This window comes from Neofelis nebulosa, chromosome 9, assembly GCF_028018385.1.
Source record: "Neofelis nebulosa isolate mNeoNeb1 chromosome 9, mNeoNeb1.pri, whole genome shotgun sequence".
In the NCBI taxonomy this organism is placed as follows: Eukaryota; Metazoa; Chordata; class Mammalia; order Carnivora; family Felidae; genus Neofelis; species Neofelis nebulosa.
This window is the reverse complement of record NC_080790.1, coordinates 8,430,512-8,448,186: the sequence shown is the minus strand read 5'-3', so window position 1 is coordinate 8,448,186 and position 17,675 is coordinate 8,430,512. Positions and strand designations below refer to the sequence as shown.

Sequence of the window (17,675 nt, the reverse complement as noted above, 5' to 3'; positions counted from 1 at the left end):
CGACCCCCCGGGCGCGGCGGCGGCGGCGGCACCGGACGGTGGGGGTGGGGGCGGGGGCGGCAGGCCGACCCCCGAATCCGCGGGGTCGCCCTCGGGGGCAGGGGCGGGCGGGAGCTGGGCCGCCGGAAGACCCCCGCGCCGGGCGCGCTCTCCCCTCCCCCCAGCTGGAGCTCGGCGGGTCAAGTGAGGCGGTGACCGCGCGCCCGGCAGTTTACCCTCGGAGAACTCAAAGAGGGGGAGGAGGAAGCGGGGAAGGAAGGAGGCTCCAAAGGGAGAAACGCGAAGCGGCGCAGACTAGAGGAAACGAAAAAAATGGAGGCGAAGGGGCGACGGCAGGCGGAGGCCGGCGGGCGGGGGCGGGGACGGCGGCGCGCGCGCGCGCGCGCGCGGCGGGGCGGGGCGAGCGGGGGCGCGCGCCGGCGGCCGCGGCCCGAGGGGCTTGTGGGTAGCGGCTGCGCGCGGCCGGAGACGGGCGCCGCGCGGGAGTGTGTGAGGGGAGCGGGCTTGTGGGACCGAGGCGGCCGCGGCGAGCATGGGGGCGGGCTGGCGGCGGCCGTAGTTGTCTGAGCCCGGGCTTCAAGCCTCCCGGAGCCCCAGAGGGCGGGGCGTTCCGGGCCCGGCGGTGGCCGCGCCGCTTCCCCGCTCCCGCCCTCGGAGTCCTGAGGGAGCCCGCGGCGGACGAGCGGACCGGGCGGCGCGAATCTGACTGAGGGGCGGGGACGCCGTCTGCTCCTCGCCGCTCCCGGCCGGGCCGGGCGGCCCCTCGGACGGCCCCAGGCCCCGGACCGGCGCGGAGACCCGAAGCCGGGGCTAGAGGCGGGCGGTGGGCCCTGGCGGAGCCCCGCCCGGGGCCGGCGGTTCGGGGGCGGCGCTAGGCCCCGAGGCGCCCGGGCCGGAGCGCGGGGAGCGGGGAGTGCGGGGCCGGGCGGCGGCGGCATGAGCCGGCCCCCGGCGACGGGGAAAATGCCCGGCGCCCCCGAGGCCGTGTCGGGGGACGGGGCGGGCGCGAGCCGCCAGAGGAAGCTGGAGGCGCTGATCCGAGACCCTCGCTCGCCCATCAACGTGGAGAGCTTGCTGGTAGGTGGCCGGGGCCCCCGGCGCCCTCCCCGCTCTACGAGCGCCTGCCTCCGATCCCCGCTCTGTGCCCACCCATCCGTGGGAGGGAGGTCTCGCCCCACCCCGCCCAGCTTCCGGCAGCCGGGCCCCGGGTCGGAGGCCAGACACTCCTGCGCCTAAGTTCCAGCAGGAGGGACCCACGTTTGATTCCTTCCCTTCCACCTCCCGGCGCCGGTGTCCTCCGCGGCCGCCCCCTTTCCTGGAGCCCTGGGAGGGAACACCCCTCTTCTCCTTCCCGCCCGCCCTCTCGGTTTGGGGAGGTGGGGTGCAGGATTTGCTCTTTCATTCAGCGGACTAGCCAGTTTGAAAGAGCGGCGTGCTGCGTGGGGACGCGGGGTCGGAGCCGCGGAGGAGAAACCTGATGCTCTCGCTGTGGGGAGTCCCCACCTGGGGTGGATGACAAAGAGCTGTCCTCGTTCTCCCTGCAGTCTGCCACCTTGAAACGCGTCGCTAAAGTTTTCGTGTGGCTTCAGGTGTCCTTGAACCTCCAGGGTTGCGATTAGTGCATTGTAACTTCTGCAAATTTAGTTGCCCAAGGTTGTTGAGCCCGAGCCGAAGACTCCAGTCTGCATTGCCGAGTAGAATCAATCTCTCCTTTTCATTGCGTCTGTCTCCCAAGACAGCCCGTGAAATACAAGTGAATGAGCACGTGAAGTCCGCTAGCTGGCCCTCGATTAAGGAAGGAGTATTTTTTTTTTTTTTTTTTTTTTACCAACTGGAAATGCACCGTGGGGGGAGGGGGGATTGCTTATTTCTTATTTTTGTTTTTGTTAGGTTAGACGATTGTATCTCAGACACTTTGGTTCGTGTGCTCTTTGTGGGAACAGGAGGTGTGGATTTTTACCCTGGGGAGGCGGAGAAAGTGAGAAAGATGCTCCGGATGTTAGATCCGCCCCGGAGGACTAGAATTTGCGTGGGTGGTGCTTGGATGCGGTGGGTCTTCTCGCCCAGAACCCACGTTCCGTTCTAGTCCCTGCGTCGGGAAACCGGGCGACTGTACGTGCTGACAACAGTGCCTCCTCCCTTTCCAGTTTTGAACTGAGTTTTCTTCCTAAGTCATTGGTCACCTTTTGCGGTTCCTGGAGTCCTTTGCAGGGTGACTCAGTGCTGACTTTGGCCAAAGTGCAGGAACTGCCCGACGAGCGCGTCTCTTGCTGTGCGGGGAGCAGAATGCGGCGATGCGCCGCGTCCTGGCTCGAGCGCTGGGCGCTTTCTTCCGCCGAGTTTTGTGTGAGGCCGTGGGTGTGTTTTCCCGGCACGGCGGCCCCCCTGGTCGGGCTTCGGGCAGCTTCGGGCGGCTTCGGCGGGGGGCAGGAGGGGTTGCGTGAAGGGCACAGCTTTTCCTGCGCCGGAGCAGGGACTCTGGGCTTCGCTCCCAGCATTTTCGCTGCGGTATTTTGCTAGCAAAACTTTGACCCAAGGCCAGAAAGTTCAGTTAAAAATAGCGCCGCGAACCTCCAGGATTCGTCAGGTTCGTATTCAGCCCCAGATAGAAAGGTTTTGCACGTCACTGTCATTTCTTGGGTCTTTACCGATGTTCGCTCTCCAGGTTATTTTGAGCCTGAGCCCGAGCCCAAGCTGTTTTCTGCCCGTGACGTGTTCGTCGTTCCATTTCGTACGGTGTTTTCTAAACCACTAAGACGAAGGCTGTTTTTGAAAGTGCAACATCACGCGTGTTTAGTAAACAGTTGGGCCCATTCATTGCTGGCGTGCTTAGTCCTGCCGGCACACTTGACGCTTTCAGTAAGGTGACGTGTTGTTGGTGCGAGAGCTGACGTTACCTGCTGCTGACCGGACACCTTCTGCTGTTGCTGTTTCAGTTGATTGAATGTTGTGGTTCTGAGTTGGAGTGAACCTAACCGGGCCGCAGATTGGCCCCTACTCTTCTTTGGAGCCAGGTCGCAGTGCTTGTGTTGCGAATTGATGAGCTGAAATAAAGTCTCAACTGCGTTGTAGTTAGTTTTAAGTTACGTGTGTTTCATTGTGCAAGATAGAATGAGTTGGTCTGTGTGTGTGTGTGTGTGTGTGTGTGTGGTAACATAGAATTTACCATTTTAACCATTTTTGAGTGTACAGTTCTGTGGCATTAATGACACTCGCGTTGTGGTACAGCCGTCACCACTACTCTGTTCATTTCCAGGAACTTTTTTATCCTTCTAGACAGAAACTCAATGAATTAATCTCCACAAGAGTGTTATAAAAACATACTTCTTGAAATGCTCATGATGGAATATGGTTGGGGTGCAGCCTGCGTGTCACCGTTGACTGTTGTTTTACCGAATACGGCATTTCTGTTGGTTTTATTCTAGAAAACGAGTATTTTTTTTTTTAACAGAGGAAAAAACTTAACACAACATGGGTCTTAGTTACTTCCTTCAGGAGTTCAGAGAGCACCGTTTAAAGCCGCGTACTAAGATGACAAAAGTATGGAGAAGAAATACACCAGAAGTTACTGTATAATTATTCTTAGACGGTAAAATCTGTAGGAAAAAATGTTACGTTTTTTTTAGATTACACGCAAAGCGCTTAACTCAGTGCTTGGTGCGTCGTTGTGCTCGTTAAATTTAGCTCACTTGTGCTTGCCTTTAGCATAGTTAATTGCTTTAAATTTCCTTTGAAAAGGAAAATGGTTTTATTTGGCAACTATTCCTTGCTATGTAATTTTCAGTAAGCAGCATTATAATCTGAATTTGCCATCAGAGAAGTGCTAGCAATCATCAAGCATAGATAAAGCTGAATTCTAAGACCATGTCAGTGTTAAAAGGCTAAATTTTCTCTGCAGAGGCTCCTTGCTTTATTACATGGGTCCTTAGATTAATCTGAAGAGAGTATATCCCTTTTGTGTTTGCAGGTTGTGGGCTGCTTGGTATTATTTAAAAATAGAGTTTTGAGAGAGGTCTGTTTCTATAATACTTTTTTTGGAGGGGAGGGATTTCAGTGGTATGCTTTTGTAGTGTTTGAAACTTTTTGGTAAACACCCATGTTTTGTTGTTAGGACTCAGCTTCTCATACTGTTTTCCCAAATAATCTGCTAAAAAGAATTGTACTTTAGCGTTATGCTGGAGAGAGTTTAGTTTAGTTTAGTTTGTAATCTTTATACGCAGTGTGGGGCTCAAACCCATAACCTCGAGATCTACCAACTGAGCCAGCCAGGTGCAGTTGGAAAGATATCTTTCCTAAGCTCTGCTTTTGGGTTTTGATGTGTTTTATTTTTTAAAAGAGTAGATGGTTATAATAACCTGTAGGATTCAGGCTTGAGGAAACTTACGGAAGACTGGTGCTGATGGGGAAAGGTGATTAAAATTTTATTTATGAACTTGAGTGATCTACAAAATGCTTTACTTGATTGATTTCATTATACTGGTAAACTATATGAAAATATTTACCACAGTGCTTAGATTTCAGCTTAGTACTGGTTATCGACCTAATTATAGTAAAATTTTATCTGTATTTTTTCCCCACCGTGTAATAAGTGCAACTACCATAAAGATACAAAAGTGAAGTGAAATAAAAATTGAAAAATTGTTTTATACACGTTCTTCTTTGTGAAATAAAAATGGGGCATCTTTAGCATCAATGGGATTACTTTACTTTAAAACTTGCTCTTTTGGGGCGCCTGGGTGGCTCAGTTGGTTAAGCATCTGGCTTCGGCTCAGGTCATGATGTCATCAGGCTCTGCGCTGACAGCTCAGAGCCCTGAGCCTGCTTTAGATTCTGTCTTTCTCTCTCTTTGCCCCTCCCATGCCTGTGTGCTTTCTCTCTCTCTCTCACTCGCTCGCTCTCAAAAATAAATAAACTTCAAAAAAATTTTAAAAACTTGCATTTTTATGATTATTAAAGAAAATGAATTGGCTGGAGAGGTTTCAAAAAGTAATTTATGGCATTTGCTGTTTAGGTGAAGTTGAGTGTCTTTGAAAGTACAGGTTCACAGTCCCTCACCCACAGTTTTGCTGCATGTAAAGAACTCTCAAAACCAAGTTTTTGGTAAAACTTGCGTGATGATAACCTCTGACCGGATCTGATGTTAGAATATTTATAATCAGTTTGTCCCTCTTGGTGTAAGTAGGAATAGCTTTCCTTGGGGAAATACTAATGTGTTTGATTTCAGGATACTACTGCAGACTCAAAAGAGGGTTTTCAGGAATGTAATGTATATGGTATATGTACTTTATTACCATTCTGAAATCTAAAATATTCTGAATTTGGAAACATCTTGCCCTAGTATAACGGTAGTGTAGACTTCTATATGTTTTAAATACTGTAGTTGTAAAGAAATTGTGAATAATTATCTTGAAACCTAAGTTGTTTTGGTTGAGTCATGAGCTCACAGTTCTCTTTTCCCATTTTGAATTCTGAAATATTCTAAACATTAAGAGAATATAGAGCGCAAATATGAATTATGAAGCATAAAAAACAAACATCCATGAAATCACTGCCCAATTGGATGAACAGAACACTAGCATTTTGAAGTTACTGTGTTTGGGTGTTGCTGCTGCTTCATCAGTCTTTCTGCGTCCGCTCCTCTTACCTTGGCATTTTTGTATTATTTCTTTGCTTTATTTTGTAAATTACATTTGTATATTTCCCTAAACAGTACTGTTTAGCTTTACTTAATTCTTTAACATTTAAAAAAAAAGTTAAAACGTATGTAGTGTGTTCTTTTGTGACTTGCTTTTTCCAGTCAAAGGTTTTATTTCTAAGATGCACCCACAATGTGGTTTATTCATTTCAGTGCTATGGAAACCAGTCTTCAGTGCTCCATTCTATTTGATGGATATTTAGATTGTTATTCTTTTCTTTTCTACTGTTACGGACATTGTTGCTGTGAGCATCACTAGAGTCCATGTGAAGGACTAGGCTATCTGTAGGCTAGGGTATATATTTAGGAGTGGAATTTGTTGGGTTTTCAGATACGCTGTTTTCAACATAACAAAGTAATGGGTAGAGTTAAAATTTTCCCCCAACATTTTATTATGGAAAACTTCAAAGTATAGTAAAGTTGAAAGAATTGATAGTGAACATCTGTATACTTTCCAACTAATTAATATTTTGCTGTATTTGCTTTATTACATCTATCAGTACGTTTATCCTTTATCCATCTATCAGTATACGTTTTTTTGTTTTTGATTTATTTAAGTTGTAGCTATCAGTATGCTTGTCTTTTAAATACTTCAGCATGCATTTCTTTCTCTTTCTTTTTCTTTTCCTTCCTTCCTTCCTTCCTCCCTCCCTCCCTCCCTCCCTTCTTTCCTTCCTTCCTTCCTTCCTCCCTCCCTCCCTCCCTCCCTCCCTCCCTCCCTCCCTCCCTCCTTTCCTTCCTTCTTTCCTTCCTTCCTTCCTTCCTTCCTTCCTTCCTTCCTTCCTTCCTTCCTTCCTTCCTTCCTTCCTTCCTTCCTTCCTTCCTCCCTTCCTTCCAGTTGGCTTTGTGCCCAGCATGGAACCCAGCATGGGGCTTGAACTCACCACCCTGAGATTAAGACCTGAGCTGAGACCTAGAGTCAGATGCTTAACTGACTCAGTCACACAGGTGCCCCTGAATAAGTTAATTTTTTTTTTAAAGTACAGTCTCCCCCACAACGTGAGGCTTGTACTAATGACCTCAAGATTAAGGTGTATGCACGCTCTCCCCCCTGAGCCAGCCGGGGGCCCCTAGCGTGCATTCCGTTGAGTAGAGCTCAATATTTATTTAAGCTTTTTAAAGATTAAATTTACATACAATGAAATGCACAGATCTTAAGTGTACTATTGATGACTTTTGACAAAGGCACACACCTGTGTAATACAAATCCTTACCAAGATACAGAACATTATTACTAACCCAAAAATCTTCCTTATATGGCTTTTCAGCTAATTCCACATCCCATTCCCTTAGATTCTATCACTCTTCTGATTTTTTTTCCTACTAAAGATTACTTTAGCCTCTTGTAGAACGTCATATAAATGGAATCCTATGTGGCGTGTACTCTTTTGTATCTGGCTTATTTTATTTAGCTCAGCGTAGTTGTTGAGATTTAGCCATGTTATTGTGTATATCAACAGTTTATTCCTTTCTTAGGACTGAGAGCAGTATTCCCTTATATGTATAAACCATAGTCTTTTAGCCATTTCCTGTTAATAGATATTTGGGCTGTTTTCAGTTTTTGGCTAGTATATATAATATACTTAGGCTTTTTTTTTTTTTTTTAAGTTTATTTATTTATTTTGAAAGAGAGCACAAGTAGTGGAGGTGCAGAGAGGGAGAGAGAGAATCCCAAGCAGGCTCCGTGCCACCAGTATGGGAGTCTGACGTGGGGGCTCAAACTCCCAAACTGTGAGATCATGATCTGAGCTGAAGTCAAGAGTCAGATACTTAACTGACTAAGCTACCCAGGTATCTCAGTGTACTTTGAGTGTTAATAAAGCTTGCTAAGAACAATCTTATATTAAGTCTTTATGAGGACATGTTTTCATTTCTTTTGGGTAAATACCTAGTATTGGATTTGCTAGGTCATAGGATAGGTGTGTGTTTAATTTTTAAGAGCTGCTAGAGGTGGGTGTATATGTAATTTTTAAGAACTGCCAGACTGGGGCGCCTGGCTGGCTGCTGTAGAGATTATTTAAAAATAAAATCTTAAAAAAAAAAAAAAGCTTCCAGATCCCTTTCCAAAGTGGTCATATAATTTTATACTCCCACAACAGTGAATGAGCATTCCAGTTCCTCCTCAACACTGAATTTTATTTTATTTTATTTTATTTTATTTTATTTTATTTTATTTTGTTTTGTTTTGTTTTACTTTATTTTACTTCATTTTTTAAATGTTTGTTTATTTTTGAGACAGAGCGTGAGCAGGGGAGGGGCAGAGAGGGAGAGAGACACAGAATCTGAAGCAGGCTCCAGGCTCTAAGCTGTGAGCACAGAGCCCAGAGTGGGGATTGAACCCACGAATTGTGAGATCATGACCTGGGCCAAAGTCAGGCACTTAACCAGCTGAGACACCCAGGTGCCCCAACACTGAGATTTTTAAATTTTAGCCACTTTGTGGGTGGGTAGTGGTATCTCAGTGTGATTTTAATTTGCATTTCTCTGATAAGTAATGATAATACTTTTTCAGGCACTTACTGGCCATTTGTGTACCTTCCTTTGTGAAATATTTGTTCAGATTTTTGCTCATTTAAAAAATTTGGGTTCTTAGGGAGCCTGGGTGGCTTAGTTGCGTAAACGTTGACTTTTGATTTTGGCTCAGGTCACCATCTCACGGTTTGTGGGATTGAGCCCGATGTTGGGCTCTGCGCTGACAGCTGGAGCCTGCTTGTGATTCTGTCTTTCTCCCTTTCTCTCTGCCCTTCTCCCCCACACTCTCAAAATAAATGAAGTAAACATTAAAAAAATTTGGGTTTTTTCCCTTTATTTTTGTTATTGAGTTACACAAGTTCTTATGTATCCTATATACAGTTCTTTCTCAAATATGTTTTGCCAATTTTTCCCCTAGTCTGTGGCATGTTTTTTTTTGTTAGTTTTGTTTCAGTCAATTTTTTATGATTATTGCTTTTCCTGCCTAAGAGGCTTGCTATCCCCCTGTTACAAAGATATTCTCTTTTGCTTTCTTCTGGAAGTTTTATAGTTTTAACTTTTATGTTTAGGTCTAGGATACATGTGAAGCCAATTTTAGTGTATGGTGTGAGTTAGGGGTCAAGGTTCACCCCTCCCCCCCATATTTCCCATATCCAGTTGTTTAGATTATCCTGTACCATTTTTTTCCAGCTTTATTGATACATAACTGACATATAACATTGTATAAGTTTAAGGTGTACGGTTGACACATGTATATTTTACCAAATGTTCACCACAGTGAGGTTACTTAACACATCCTTCACCTCACATATTTACCATGTGGTTGCTGCTATTTTTGTTAGTGTGAGAATATTTAAGATTTTTTTAGTAGCAACTTTCAAGTATACTATACAGTATTGTTAACTGTAGTCACCACCAAATTCACCAATTTTTAATAAATACATTTCTCATTGGATGGGTTTGGTGCCTTTGTCGAAAATGAATATGCTGATAGGTGGATTTTTTTATTTGTCTCTCTACTGCTTAGTAACTACATTAAATTGTTAAATACACTTATGTTATTTAACTCATGCTCTATTCATTTGTGGGTTCTGTTATTTAACCCATGCTCAGTTTATTTATTTTTTAGTTTTAATCTTTTTACCTGAAGGAAATGGGCAGACAGCCATGGCTGAAAAACCTAGATTTTATTTTTTTGAAGGGAAGAAAGATGTAAATTTTTTTAATTATAAAAATCATATGTTCTTATTGTAAAAAACTTAAGAAATAAAGGTATAAATTCAAGTAACATATATAGTCTCCCCACGTAGAGTTAAATTAACATTTTGGTATAATCTGTCTGAAAAATTAAAATATAAACAAAGTAGAATTATATTGTACATGTGCTTTGCCATTTTTTTTTACACTTAATAATAGAAGCTTTTGTATAGTCAAATTTATCAATCTTCTCACTAAAGAGTGATTTTCTGACTTAGATGTTATGTTTAGGACATCCTCCATCATCAAGATTATGGTATCATATACCTCAATTTTCTTTTAGTACTCTAATGATTTTATGTTTATTACGTTTGGAATTCTGTTGGAAACTGTGAAATAGGGGTACAAAGATTTTATCAGGAGGTTTGTCTAAGTATTAGAGCTCCCAAAATAATAATTAGAAGCCTTTGTTTATATCTCTGTATGTATTCCTTTTACTTTTAAAAGTTTATTTATTTTGAGAGAGACGGAGAGAGCATGAGCAGGGGAGGGCAGAGAGAGGAGAGAATCGCCAGTAGGTTCCGCCTTCAGCACAGAGCTGGACGCGGGGCTCAATATCACAACCTGGAGATCAGGACCTGAGCCTAAATCAAGAGAGATGCTTAACCCACTGAGCCACTCAGGTGCCCCTATATCTTTGTATTCTTGTCTTATCACTGTCTAGTTGGAGAGTGGTGCTTGGGAGAAGAGAGAGGGTAATGATTATAGATTTGGTTTTCATTTGGGTGTCTTGAGTTTTTTTATGGAATACTACTGCAGAACTATACTTAAAAATCCTGTTCTGTGCTAACTCTCAAAAAATATATCTATAAGCTGTTAGTGATAAAGGTTACTGGTGAAGAGAATGTGGATGACTTAGGGCAGCTTACGGCTTTTGAGAAAAAACCCACAAAATAACATTTTCCATTGGCAAGTTAGCCTATTATTTGGAGCTTAATATTTAAATTGTGAAATCATGGTGGCATTTGGGACTCTACTAAAACTGTCTCCTCTTTATCCTTGATTGTAGTTACTCTTTCCTTTCATCTGTACTTTTTTTCTTTAAAAATATGATTGAATCATGGAGATATATTTGTAAATTCTGCAACTGGCTGTCCCAGATGACCCTTGTTCATCTTTTTGGAAAGGGTTTGGATCATAATAGTTAGCATTTATTGTGTTTTCTCTCTCTCCCCTCCCCCCTTGCTCACTCTTCCTTTCTGTGTGTGTGTGTGAGAGAGAGAGAGAGAGAGAGAGAGAGGCAAAAAGGAAATACTGAGATTCATTTTTGGTTCATCTTTGATAATATTTTGGGGGAACGTTTCTCTAATTCCAAGAATGATTTTATGGTTTGTTGCTTCATTTTGGTAAGGTAGGAGTTGCTTGTTCAGATATCTGAGGTGCTTTATAATTTTTTGTTATAGTTAATTGATGACTTATTCAATATCTGATTTCCTTTATTCTTTAAGAGTTTAGACTTTTTTAGTTATAAAGCAACTGATAGAAATTTTCTTTATTTTCAAGAGATAGGTTTGGAGTGAATTTTTAACACTTTGTTGTTAGGGGTGGTTTTAAATGCCATGCAGATGAATAGCAGAGCCTCCTCCAGCATACCTTAGATGGAAACAGGAGAACACGGTTGGCATTATCTTAATTACCTGTATGATTATAATAAGGAATGCTTAATATACCAAGTGTTGTCTTTTTTTTTTTTTTTTTTTTTTAATGTGTATTTTTGAGAGATAGAAAGTGCAAGCCAGGGAGAGGCGGGGGTGGAGGGGCGCGCAGAGGATCCAGATTAGGCTCTGTGCTGACAGCAGGGAGCCTGATGTGGGGCCTGAACTCACCAACTGTGAGATCATCACCTGAGCTGAAGTCCGAGGCTTAACCGATTGAGCAACCCAGGCACCCACTAAGTGTTTTCTTATATATTTCCTGGTTTTTGAGTTTACTTAATGAACAGAATATAAGCTCTTTTAGGACATGTGTCTTTTTTGTCTTCCTGTTGTTGTGCCCTGTAAATATTTGTTGAATGAACTAACAGTTTTCTTTTAAGTAACAGGAGTGATAACCTGTAGAAATATATCCCTGCTTAAAGAAATATTAAAGTATTCCCTAAATAAACATTGTTATGTGTTCCTATCACTTATTTCTTACAGTTCATAGGAAAGAGGATAAGTAAACATCTGTATATGCAAAGAGGATAAATCTAAATGGTAGAATTGGAGGTCAAGCAGGAAAAGTGAATAATGATTGGACATTTTCTGGATTGTGGTGAAACAATTTGTTTTGGAAAGGATTTAGCTGATTTTACTCAGTGTGTTAGGTGAAGTTAAAGACACTTCGTGTGGGCTGCCTATCTTTTATCATTTATTATGTTTCTTCTGTTTCCCCTAACCCCTGACTTTTCTTCTGGTAAAATATATCCAGTTCCTTCTTATATACCTAGGTGATGCCTGCGTTGAAGCAGTGCTTCATGAGCAAGGGCAGATGAAATGATGGTGAGTGTGTTCACAGTGGGGGGTGCCTGGGTGGCTCAATCAATTGAGCAACTGACTTCGCCTCAGGTCAGGTTCTCAGTTTGTGAGTTCAGGCCCCGCGTCGGGCTCTGTGCTGACAGCTCAGAGCCTGGAGTCTGCTTCGGATTCTGTGTCTCCCTCTCCCTGACCCTCCCCTGCTCGTGCTTTGTCTCTGTCTCTCTCAAAAATAAACATTAAAAAAAAAGTTTATTGTTTGTAATAATCCATCCTTCAGTAAACCCAAATGCTTGATTTTTATTGTTCCCTTTGCATTGTATTTAAAACAGCTGTAGAAAAAAAGACAGTGTAGAGTATGGTTTTTCTTCTGTGTCTAAAGGTGACCGTCATTTAGCAAAGGAGAGCAATACACAGTATCTTGCTTGTAGTAAGTCCTTGATTATTGTTGGTTGAATGATAACTACAAGCTGTAGATGTAGTGCAGTTGATAAACGTGTTTCAGTCTCTTCTTTGCCCTTAGAATAAGCTGTGAAATATAAGTCTGGCAGTTGAGAGTGGTCAGCAGGTGTTGAACATAGGTATCATGTTTACTAGATTTGTTAGTTCTTTTTATTGAGGTATAATTTAGTCTAAAATTCACTCATTTGTAAGTATACAACATACTACTGATTTTCAGTAAATTTATAGTGTTGTGAAAACATCACAATCCATTTTCATTAACCTCCCAAAATTTCCTTGAGCGTGTTTACAGTCTGTCCTTACTCCCAGGGAAGTCAGCCACTGACTTGTTTTCTGTGTCTGTAAGTTTTTCTTTTTTGGAAAGTCCATACAAGTGGTCATACAATGTGCAGTCATTTATTCTGACTTCTTCCACTTAGCATAACATTTTTGAAGTTCATCTGTGTTGTAGCATGTATTAGTATTTTGGTCTTTTTTTTTTTTTTTTAAGTTTATTTATTTTGAGGGAGGGGCAGAGAGAGGAAGCCACCCAGGCGCCCCAGTAATTTGTTCTTTTTAATTGCTGACTAATATTCCATTGTATAGATATACCATATTTTGTTTATGAATTCACCATATGTGTAGACACGTGTTTTTATTTCTCTTGGCTAGATTTTAATGAGTTGGATTGCTGGGTCATGTAGTATGCATATATATATATATATATATATATATAAATATAAACTATATAGTTTATGCTTAACTTTTTCCTTTTTTCTTCTTTTATGCTTGACTTTTTTTTTTTTTTAAGTTTATTTATTTATTTTGAGAGAGAGAGGGAGCTTGAACAAGCAGGACAGGGGCAGAGAAAGAGGGAGAGAGAATCCCTAGCAGGCTCTGCACTGTCAATGCAGAGCCCGATGCAGGGCTCAAACTCACGAGCTGCCACATCATGCCGCGAGCCCAAATCAGAGAGTTGGATGCTTAACTGACTGAGCTACCCAGATGCCCCTCTTATGCTTAAACTCTTAAGAAACTGTACAAAGTGGCTGTACAGTTTTCCATTCCTACCAACAATGTATGAGGGTTCTAGTTCTCCACATGTTCAGAGAATGCCTGGCATTGCCTATCTTTGTGATGATAACCAGTAACCATGATAGTGCATTTTATTTACTAATGATAAATGATGCTGAGCACTACTTCATGTGCTTGTTAATTTTGTTTTTTAATTTTTTACCAAAGTATCATGAGTATGGTCTAGTAAAAGGAGTTTCATTTCGCATCCCCCAGACCAATTTCAGTGTTTATAAATAGAAACAAATAGATATAGATCAGAGCCCTTTATAGGTGGAATTATCCTACTGGCTAGTGTTTCCACCTGAAAGGCCCAATTAATACTCAGCATTTTTTTTTTTTTTTTAAACCTTGTTGTGGTACCTTTTGCTTCCAAGTAATGAATGAGTCTTGCTGAGCTGTATAGGCCCTGATAATGGTAGCGAAGTCTCTACTAGTTGAGTTATTTCTAAGCTACAGATCAAGTTGAAGTACTTCTGACTTAAATGTACGGCCTTTGATTGCTTCTTCATTCTGTTTTGTGCTGATATTTTCTTTTTCGTTTTTTTTTTTTTTTTTTTTTGATTATTTTGGGCATCTTGAGTAAGCTTATAAACTGATTTCTCTCATATTGACCCAACATTCATCTTTATAAACTTTTCTGTTTTACGTAAAAACAAAAAATTCTTGGGGATCCTGGGTGGCTCACTTGGTTGAGCATCTGACTTTGGCTCAGGTCATGATCTGACAGTTTGTGAGATTGACTTCCGCTTTGGGCTCTGTGCTGACAACTCAGAGCATGGAGCCTGCTTTGAGTTCTGTGCCTCCCTCTCTCTCTGCCCCCTCCCCCTGCTCATGCTGTGTCTCTCTCTGTCTCTCAAAAACAAATAAACATTAACAAATAACAATTCGTACTTTTAATTTTGTAAGTTGATTCCTATGATAGTGTTTTAATTTTTTTTAATTCATTTTATTTTTTACATTTATTTATTTTTGAGAGACAGAGACACAACACAAGTGGGGGAGGGGCAGAGAGAGAAGGAGACACAGAATCTGAAGCAGGTCCAGGCTCTGCAGGTCCAGGCTCTGAGCTGTCAGCACCAAGCCTGATGAGGGACTTGAACTCACTGACTGTGAGATCATGACCTGAGCCGAAGTCAGACGCTTAACCGACTGAGCCACCCAGGCGCCCCAGAAAGTGTTTTAAACACTATGTGTTCCACTTCACTATTGGCTTATACTTTCAGTACCCCTCTGATTTAACATACAGATACAAATGTTACTTCTTTTTTGTTCATAGGTGGCATTGGATATTGATTTGTGGGATTAAATTATGAGCAGAGTTCTGGAATTTAACCAAGAGAGTTCTTTTCAGATGTAAAAGGAGCTGCCATATTTGTGCATTCTGTGTCAGGATATGACCCTACAGTTTGCCCTGTATGATTCCTTTAGAGGTTGTACTAAAAGTATGCTTATTGAAATAGAAGTTGTTAGTTTAGATTGTATTTTTTGAGTTTTTATTAAAGATAATTCCAAATGGGACTTTTTTGAGCAGAAAGGAAAATTTAGGAAAGAATTCTTTTAGTATTTAAGATGCTTTAATTTATTAAGCATGAATTTTTAAAATTTTGATTGTAGTGATAATTATTTTTCTAAAAGGAAAGTGCACTGCCATGAGCTCTGAGGCCTGCAAGATGTAGTGAAACGTGTATATATTGAAACCCTTGCAAAAATATTTCAGGTATTAAATGTGTAAACATCAGTATGATTTTGAAAAATTTTACTGTTTTGGGATAACTTACAGAGTTATGGTTTGTAGTATTTGGAACTTTTATATACATTATATGGCCATATTTTATTGTATTGCATAGTGGATGATGTTCAAGTTGAAGTTGAATGGTTAAAAATGATGTGTTGTGATTGGCCAGTTTGCCTGTGTTGAAAGAGTCAGATTAAAAAATTTTTTTTGTATGAATCATTAGATTTTTTTTTAAGGGCCACTAATTGATCATACAATCAGCATATATTGGAATTAGTGAAGATGAGAGGAAAGTATATCCTACTTCTTTTTTTTAAAAATTTTTTTAATGTTTATTCATTTTTGAGAGACAGAGAGAGACAAAGCGTGAAGGCGGAAGGGGCAGAGAGAGAGGGAGACACAGAATCTGAAGCAGGCTCCAGGCTCCAAGCTGTCAGCACAGAGCCCAACGCGGGGCTCAAACTCACAAACTGCGAGATCATGACCTGAGCCGAAGTTGGATGCCCAACTGACTGAGCCACCCAGGCACCCCAATATATCAAACTTCTTATTTTCTTTCAGAGAAATAAGATATCAAGTCAGAAATTAGGGAAAGAGTTCATGCAAAATCTAACCATATTGTAGCTATTTTAAATTTAGCAAAATTTGTCTGGAGTTAACAGAACATTTGGAGTCGCTTTTAAGTAAGACATGAACTTTGACTCTTTGTCTTGGCTGGCTTCTCAATGATGATATTTCTTAAAATAAAATCACCAAAATTAATGTGCAGATGAAATAATGATAAACTTCTCTGAACTTTAGATGCATAGCATGATCTTAATTGCATCAACGTGAAACAGTGGGTCTTACATTTTTTCAAAAGCAGTTTTAAAGAGCCTTTAATTTAATGCATTGACAAAAATTTTCATACTGGATTAAAATAAAAAGGAAATACATAGATGTATCTGGAAATTTAAGAACTTAATACCAATACAGTTTATGTCTTGGCCCTTATAGGTCATTTTCTAATTTATATCTGATAAATCCAATAGCTAAGGCAGTGGTTTAAAAATCTTGTTATACATAGCACTCAACTAGAGATCTTTAGAAATATTGATGCCTGGGGTGCCTGGATGGCTCATTCTGTTGAGCGCCTGCCTGACTCTTGATTTTGGTTCAGGTCATGGTCTCCTGGTTTGTGAGTTTAAGCCCCATGTGGAGCTCTGTGCTGACAGTCCAGTGCTTGCTTGGGATTCTCTCTCTCCCTCTCTCTCTGCTCCTCCTAGTCTCTCCCCCCTACATTTTTTTTTTAACGTTTTTTAATTTATTTTTGAGACAGGGAGAGACAGAGCATGAACAGGGGAGGGTCAGAGAGAGGGAGACACAGAATCTGAAACAGGCTCCAGGCTCTGAGCTGTCAGCACAGAGCCCAGCGCGGGGCTCGAACTCGCGGACCGCGAGATCATGACCTGAGCCGAAGTCGGACGCTTAACTGACTGAGCCACCCAGGCGCCCCTGTCTCTCCCCCCTACAAATGAATAAATAAACTTAAAAAAAATTACTGATGTCCGGCTTCCACCCCCCCCCCCCCCCCCGACATTCTAATGTAATAGGTATGTAATGTGACCTGGAGATACCAGGAGTTTTAAAAGTTCCACAGGTGATTCTCAAGTGCAGAAAAGAGTGGGAACCACTGAGCTGAGAGGTGCAATATTGAAATTTAAAGATTGGCACGGAGGGCACTTGGGTCCAAAATGTATCTGAGGAAAGGAGAATACTTCTTTTTCTTCCTTTATTTTTTGGATAAAGCTAGAAAGTCAGAATCATCTGATGGAAGTCAGAATCACACCCTGAGTACTTGGTAGAAATGGTGTCAGATCCTCCGATTTAGATTGGCCTGTGTTGGGGGCAGGAATGTCAGGTGATTCAGTGCAGGGTAATCTGCAGATCAAAGTTTGAGAAACTTGTAGGTGCTGCTGCTTTTACTGAGTTGACAAAACCAACAACAAATAATCCAGATCTCTTTGGCACACAGAATCGTATATGTGGAAAAGGCTGGTGAATGGAGGGATGCCAGATTTTCTGAAATATCAAGGGTCATCACATTTTCTGTCTTCTTTTAGGGCTCTGTAGGAGTCAGACCAAGGTTTTTCTTTTCTTATTTTAGAAGGAAATTTAATTGCTTTGCTGAGCTTTTCTGAAGGGAGAATCAGACAAGATAGACCAAATAGAAATGAAAAACAATTTTTATTGTGGTAAAATATACATTGTATAAAATTACAATGTAGGAATGTTATTGCATCATACTCTTTCATGAGAAATGTAGTCTACAGAGACTTATTGATTGGCCTGGAAAATACATAATTTTGATGTTTCACATTTAATAAATGGCAACAGGGAAAATAGTGGCAGCCTGTTTAATCACTGACAGTGATTTTATTCAGAAGGAAAATTTCACTAGAAATGTATGGTCCTTCAGAGCATAGCACCTAAAACAGCATGGTGTATGTGTATCTGTGAATGTGCCTGTGTTTAAAAATTAATAAAAGCATACAAAAATTATTTT

The 17,675-nt window shown here is 41.7% G+C and overlaps 1 protein-coding gene across 5 annotated transcripts in view; it reads left to right on the top strand.

Annotated features, from left to right (window-relative positions):
• The first annotated feature begins 436 nt into the window (after positions 1-436).
• Positions 437-17,675, top strand: part of ROCK2 (Rho associated coiled-coil containing protein kinase 2) — a 135,313-nt gene continuing 118,074 nt past the window's right edge. For 3 of the 5 annotated variants that reach the window (XM_058682541.1, XM_058682542.1, XM_058682544.1), the window contains exon 1: positions 437-1,077. In XM_058682541.1, coding sequence (XP_058538524.1) covers positions 937-1,077 — 141 coding nt within the window. In that variant the 5' untranslated portion in view covers positions 437-936. The remainder of the gene's footprint in view (positions 1,078-17,675) is intronic. The other 2 variants (XM_058682546.1, XM_058682545.1) reach the window with 1 other exon arrangement.